This window comes from Sesamum indicum, linkage group LG4 (assembly GCF_026168435.1).
Source record: "Sesamum indicum cultivar Baizhima isolate 11 linkage group LG4, ASM2616843v1, whole genome shotgun sequence".
NCBI lineage: Eukaryota > Viridiplantae > Streptophyta > Magnoliopsida > Lamiales > Pedaliaceae > Sesamum > Sesamum indicum.
Genome location: NC_142660.1, coordinates 17,380,079 through 17,387,678, shown reverse-complemented (window position 1 = coordinate 17,387,678; position 7,600 = coordinate 17,380,079). Strand labels below are relative to the sequence as shown.

The 7,600-nt window shown below is 37.2% G+C and overlaps 1 protein-coding gene across 1 annotated transcript; it reads left to right on the top strand.

The window, feature by feature from the left end:
• Positions 1-2,927: 2,927 nt before the first annotated feature.
• CAT6 (cationic amino acid transporter 6) lies at positions 2,928-6,998 on the top strand. Its single transcript, XM_011078542.3, has 4 exons — positions 2,928-3,797; positions 3,885-4,233; positions 4,447-4,681; positions 6,141-6,998. The coding sequence occupies exons 1-4, from the start codon at positions 3,193-3,195 to the stop codon at positions 6,707-6,709; spliced, it is 1,758 nt and encodes a 585-aa protein (XP_011076844.1). The 5' UTR covers positions 2,928-3,192; the 3' UTR covers positions 6,710-6,998.
• The last annotated feature ends 602 nt before the right edge of the window (positions 6,999-7,600 follow it).

The window sequence follows — 7,600 nt, the reverse complement described above, 5'->3', positions numbered from 1 at the left end:
ATTAATTAATGACTATATTAATTAATTATCATTAATAGTAATTTTCACAAGAAAACTCCCTCCTAAACCTAATTGGAAGTCACATCCCAGCTGCTTCCTAAAAATGGAAATGTCCAGAGGCACAAGACATTGCACAATTGTCTTCATGCTATCATTATTAGTAGTACCATCACTTTTCAATTACGAAAATGATTGTCCGAATCCATCTCATCGATCACATTTGGACACATTCACTCTTTCACAAAGTTTTATTACTAGTGTTGGAAAGCAACTTTAATCACTCATCTTCATATTCTAATCCTCATAATTATATTTTTTTTCTAAGTAATAGTGACTCCACAATTGCAATTAATCTTTTGCAATTTGGTTCGCTACGAATATCTTTCGAGGATAAGGATTATTAGTGTTGTTAATTATGGTTCAAATAATTCTTTGTAATTTGCTTTTCTAGATCGGAATAGTAAAACCCATAATAATAAAGTATCGTATTTCAATTTTTTTTAAAAAAAATTATAATTAATCATATAAACGTTAATCACTGTCAAAAGTGGGACAACAACTTATAACGACTTTGTGTATTAGATGGCATGAAATTTTTTTCCTTATTGCTTTGAGGGTATTTTGTTTCACTATCAACCAATCACATTGTAATTGTTACAAAAATTGGTATATAACTTATTGTTCATTTTAAACGTCAGTCGATCTGCTTATGTTGTCGGTTCCCCCCCCCCCTCCCCCCCCCCCCCGACATAAGGGGTTCGTGGGCAGGGGCTCAAGCAAACCTAGGCATGCTTCTTGTTATTTGCTACTTTTGCGGTGTTCAAACGTATTGTAGGTGGTAGACAAAGAGTTGTGGTTGCTTGCTAGTTGCAATAGATGGAGGCGTTCAAGATGGTGAACGGTTAAGTGCTCCAATCATATTATAAGTACAATGAGTCGACTATGCTGGATAAGTTTGGCTGAGCGGGGGGTCGTGTTAGAATTTTTATTTATTTTCTTCTTAATTGAATTATATCGACTTTTCTCTTTCCAACTTTTTTCTCTGTCGATCTTACAAGTGTGGCATCACAATTAATGCTTCATATATATATATATATATATATATATAATTACACATGCATATATTGTGTATATTTGATAACTCATTTATGAAAATATTAGTGCCCCTGCAAAAAGAAATGAACTTGTATTGGTTTTTGTATAATTCTTCTTCTTTGTGATGGTACATCAATATTTTGGGGGTTAAGATAACCTTTAACTTTAGTAAAGACATATTAAGAGGGAAAAAAAAAGTAAATTCAATTAAAAATCTTATTTACTATTTCCTATTCCAAATTTTGTTAATAAAATCTAAAGTTTTTAACTATATTTAATTTCTAACAATATTAATTTAAATTTAAAAAATATTTCTGACACTTATCTAAAGCGTATTCACCACGTTATTAAATTCATATACTCAAATACATTATGTGACACGACACCAAACACATATCGCATCCGACATTCATGTGAAGTAAATAAATGTTTGAAATTTACCACATTGTAACTTTTTTTTTGTTTTCCCTCTTTATATCCATTTTCTTTTTAATCAGATTTTTATTTTATTCAAATCTTCTTTCTCAACTTTCATGATCTTTACAAAGTAAAAGTCCTTACCATCTCTTTACCTTTAATTAATTGAAATTTTCAAATATTGAGTATATTTTGGTCGGTATGAATTTTTTATTACACTTTTATATGATATATTGATATCACAATAATATGCAATTAACACGCACATCTCTTTTAGAAAAAGTTAACAATACAATCAAATTAACTGCAATTTAAAAGTGCTTCCAACAAATAATAATACATTACTATGACTAAAAATAATAAATAAATTATAATAATTTACATAAAGTAAAAAACACTGATGTAAAATAAGATAAATACACACTCGTTTGATGGGACTCAAAGGCCATAACTTTTAATTTGTATATGAAATCTCAATTTTTTAACCATTAGAACAAGAAAATATGATAAAAAAATCTTTCACTTATTTCACATGTAATGTATAACCCAAAACACCTAGTAACTGTTAGGGATAATTACACTTCCCTCCCATCAGATTTGGTGTAATTATATGTGGATTTTCTGTAGTTTGAGAAATCACATCTAGCACCCCTAAGGTTTGTTTCTGTCTAATAGATAAGTCTCTTCATTAGTCAAATTTATTGAATTTTCTTATATTAACAAAAAAAATAAAAAAATAATTTATATTTACTCTTATTGATTTATTACTGATCTATTGCAGGTCAGATAAATCTTCTTATGATCAAATTACATCATATATCTTCATGCGTTAATGCATGTGAGGAGATACAATTTTACAGTTACAAGGGTGGTATAGTCGAAAAAAATTGTTTGACCTGCAATAAGTTATTAATACGTCAATTGATGGTAAATATTAATTTTCATTCAGATTTTTTGTTAATATTAGCAAATGAATAAATTTTGACAAACGAAAGGACTTTTTTATGAGACGAAAGCAAACTCAAGGGTGCTACATATAATTTCTCAAGTAACAGAGGATTTAAGTGTAACTATACCAATCTCAAAAAAATAAAGTGTAATTATTCCTAACTATTATTATGTCCTAAAAAATTATTTTTGTATCTTTTAAAAAGTATATATATATTATTTCATAATATTCAAAATCTAAAATCGATTTATTATATTATTAATATTTATTTAATAAAAATTAATTGTGTACATTAATAATCAAAATCTTGATGTGTGAAAATGGAAAATTGGCTAATAGGAACACAAAACTTTATCCAATCTAATATTTATCCCCTCCCCTCTATGAAAAGTGTTTATGGGGAGGCCCAAAAGCTGCCCTCAAAAGTTTCGGTTCCTCCCATAAACTAAGTGGCCGTTTGTTTTTCTCTCTCTGCGATTATCCCCTCCAAGTCATATTTCATTCGCACCACCCCCGCACTTTTCCCCCACCCCCACCCCACCCCACGCTTGCACGCATATACACACATATATATAAGCGCACGCACCCCTCACTCTTGCTCGCCCACATCCTCATCTCTTGTGCAGATACACATTTGTTCACGCCTAAGGCACAGAGGGAGAGAGAGGGAGAGAAGAATTCAAGATTTCAAGAGAGGTGGGAAGAGAGAGAAGAGAGAGAAGAGAGCAGTAATGGGTAGCCATTCTCCATCTTTCTCCAGCTTCAAGTCCTATCTCCGGGCACTCTCTGACACCCCGAACCGCCTCAGCCGCCGCGCTTGCTCCATATCAACGTCCTTGGAAGAAACAAGCCGAGTCCGGGCCCGGTCAGGTTCGGACATGAAGCGCACTCTGCGGTGGTACGATCTCGTCGGGTTAGGAGTCGGTGGGATGGTCGGCGCCGGAGTTTTTGTCACCACTGGCCATGCCAGCCGCCTCTGTGCTGGCCCTGCCGTCGTCCTTTCCTACGCCATTGCGGGCCTCTGTGCTCTCCTCTCCGCTTTCTGCTACACCGAGTTCGCCGTTGACATGCCCGTCGCCGGCGGCGCCTTCAGCTACATTCGCGTTACTTTTGGCGAATTCTTGGCCTTCTTAACTGGTTCAAATCTCATAATCGACTACGTGCTGTCAAATGCGGCGGTGGCGAGGGGGTTCACGGACTATTTAGGTACTGCTTTAGGCCTATCAACTCATACGCAGTTGAGATTCACAATCCATGGCCTACCAAAAGGTTACAATGAAATAGACTTAATCGCCGTTGCCGTGGTTCTTCTCCTCACACTTGTTATTTGCTACAGGTTTTCCATAAAACACGTTCAAATTTTCCACTGAAATTGTTCCAATTATTTCTCCATTAACGTCTGAAACTCTTCTTGATTTTGCAGTACAAGGGAGAGTTCATGGTTAAACATGGTGTTAACAGTGCTGCACATTCTATTCATAGTATTTGTGATAGTGGTGGGATTTTGGAGGGGGGATTGGAACAACTTTACCGAACCCGGGAACCCAAAAAATGCTGGCGGGTTTTTCCCTTTCGGAGCTTCCGGGGTGTTCAATGGGGCAGCCATGGTGTACTTGAGTTACATCGGTTATGACGCCGTTTCCACTATGGCTGAGGAGGTGAAAGATCCAGTGAAGAATATTCCGATTGGTGTCTCGGGTTCCGTCATCCTCGTCACCATTCTTTACTGCTTGATGGCCGCTTCAATGTCCGCCCTCCTCCCCTATGACATGGTAAATTAAATTTATTTCCATACGAATTAACTATTTTATTCACTATTCAGTACTTCACTTTCTCAGCAAAAACCTCCTCTGTAATCGGTACCACTCAGTGTTGCTTGATTTTCTGGCGCCTGAGTTGGCCTTTTAAAGTACAACTTTTTATGCTTAAGGTGCAAGGCCCAAGTGCTATTCTTGGAGTGTAATTGATGAGTTTTTGTGGCACAGATCGATCCCGAGGCGCCGTTTTCAGGGGCGTTTAGAGAAGGGTCATCAGGGTGGAGGTGGGTATCGAACGTGATCGGTGTGGGGGCCAGTTTCGGTATTTTGACGTCGCTGCTGGTGGCGATGCTGGGCCAGGCACGTTACATGTGCGTGATCGGACGGTCATGCGTGGTCCCCTCTTGGTTTGCCAGGGTCCACCATTCCACCTCCACCCCTGTCAACGCCTCCGCCTTCCTTGGTATGCTCCCCTCCCATTATTTGTCCCCCCCACTTGCCCATTTTTGGCAATACTATCTCTTGCGTGCTTTGCTTTTTTCCGCTGTTTCATCGTACTTTCTAGTCCATACCTGTAGATATAAGAAAAAGCACATTCTCCGGTGCAAAAAGGGTTTGTCTTGCGTGCCGTTATGGTTCGCATGATATACAGCCATCTTGAGTCAATCTTGAACCATCTTTATCGTTCTTGTGGATAAATGCAACTTAAGGTTGTGAATTTGCTTTCTCTTGGTGATTATAGTGATGTGATTTAGGCGATATTGTTCTAGTAATGTGTGGTCGTCCTGGTCAAGTTTTGGGTCGTTTGTCAAGATTTAGAAGACTCGTGCGTGCATCGTGAATTATGACGAGTGCGTGATGTGTCATTGCATGGTATTTGCTTGTTTGTACGAAGATTGGTCATTATTGAACAGGGGTCCACTTTGCACTCTTTCGGTTAAGAGACGGGCTTCTGGTATATATTGGTCGAAGGATCTTCCATCACATTTTTGTGTCGCATATTGTTGTTCCATCCACGTGTGTATTGTAGGCAACACCACTTCTAAATTATAATCTAATTTAATTATATTTTTGAAATTTTGAAAAGAACACGTGGCAATCACGTAACACCAATATTATACAAAAATGTGATAGAAGATCCACCGTTCATACTATGCTCTTTGTTTTAATGCAGCCAAATTCTCCTTTATGTGGTGGGCCTTGTATTTATTTATTTGAAGATTTGTAGAGAAAATTGTGGAAATTTCACAAGAATCATGCATGGATTGTGGTGTAGATTATTAATCTTAATTACAGCTAGTATTCTATTATCTACTATTTTAGTAGATAAGGGTGGTTCTTGGGTTAAATTTTGTTTATCCTGAGGAATATAAATAACAGTAGACTTTTGCAAAATCAGTTTGCCATTATTGTTCTTGACAAGTGGATGAAACTATTGCTTTAGGCATTTGCTGATTTTGACATGGGGATCTCATAAAAAGGCATATTAACCGAAAGTCTAAGAGATTATGCTACAACATATTGACAAATAGATCACATGGTCATGTAAGATTAGTACAACTGTACAAGATGTGGTTTCTAAGGGATCATATGGAGAGTGCATTTTTTGACTTTGTAAAGGGAAATTTCAAATGATTCTTGATGCTATATAGCTAGAGGTATTTCCAATGTCTAGAATTTATTCCGTGAAACTCTCATATCTTGACTTTTGAAGATCTTGTGAAGCTATGGTGGTCTAGCTTAGGAAAGATCCAGATTGCTGTATGTAATGAAAATGACCCATTGTTGTGGGAAAGAGACACTATAACAGACTTTATACTTTTCTCCGTTTCTTTGCCGTTTTTCTTACCAATCTATTTCTTTATAATCTTTTTCGTACTCTTTTCTTCTTTACAATATTTCCTTTTTTGGTTCTCTCACAGGAATCTTTACCGCAGCAATTGCGCTCTTTACTGATCTAAACATCCTGTTGAAATTTGTGTCCATCGGAACTCTGTTCATCTTCTACATGGTGGCGAATGCGGTAATCTACCGACGCTATGTGACTGTTGGGACTACAAATCCATGGCCGACGCTGTCGTTCTTGTTCTGCTTCTCACTCACTTCTGTCATATTTACTCTCCTTTGGCAATTTGCACCATCGGGCAAGCCCAAAGGGTTCATGCTTGGTTCGTGCACTGCTGTTGCAATTGGCATCGTGCAGTTATTCCATTTCATGGTCCCTCAAGCACGAAAGCCCGAGTTCTGGGGGGTCCCTTTGATGCCATGGATTCCTTCCATATCCATCTTCCTTAACATATTCTTGTTGGGCGCTCTGGATAGGCCGTCTTATGTCCGATTCGGATTCTTTTCAGCCCTTGTTGTGCTTGTATATGTTCTCTACAGCGTCCACTCGAGCTTTGATGCTGAGGAAGACGGCACTCTTAGTCAAAAGACTGGAGAAAGCATGAAGGAATCCATTGAAAGTGAAGACTACACACTAAAAGTGTAAATCAATTTTCTTGTTTTGGCTTCTCTCTTTTTTTTTTTTTTTTGGGGGGGGGGGGGGTGCGATTGTAATAACCTTACAATTGGCTTTTGGTTGGTGGACACTTGGGAATAGGGGTCAAGGAACAGGTAGCAAAAAATGCTGCAGTTTCTGCAGAATGGCAAGCTGTATAGTTGGTCTGGAAGTAGGGGTTTTGAGTAAAAGATTCCCATGTACATTTGTAACTCTTTGTGATCCATCAAGTTTGGGCATCTTTAACTGAAAAGTATTAAAAAGTTAAAGATATTTGCAAGATTTTGTGTCCTTTGGTCTTTGTTGATTGAGACACTACCGTGATAAAGGAATCAAGTCAACTAGAATATAATATTAGCCAAGTTAGCTCGAAATTTTGTCGAGCTGAAAAAATTATGTTTGAAATTGGTCTGATTAAAATTGACCGAGTTTTTTAAATGATTTTTAGGATAGATATTATAGTGGATAGGTTGGCCAATGAGCTTATACTAACTTGGCAGTCGATTCAGTAAGATCATTTATCAAGCAACAAAGATTATGTCATACATATTTCTGACACTATGAGACACATTATATCCGAAAATCTCCAACAAACTCCTTGTAGATTTATGACGATAGTCCTGGCAATGGTAGGTAAAGTAGAATTCACCGGACTTGGATTGATCAAGAATGATTCATTCAGACTGTCATATGTCTTTCCAGATATGTACAAATCACAATCTATTTCATTTTTTTTTGTTAGTTAGGTAACTCATGCAACTTTCAAATGGTATATCACCCACTGCAACCCCTTTCAGATTTTGCTCTCGTCCAATCTATAAATACAGGCCTTTATGCAGCCTTTAAGATTAACAAGCATCACTCCTTCTCAATCTCTTTTCT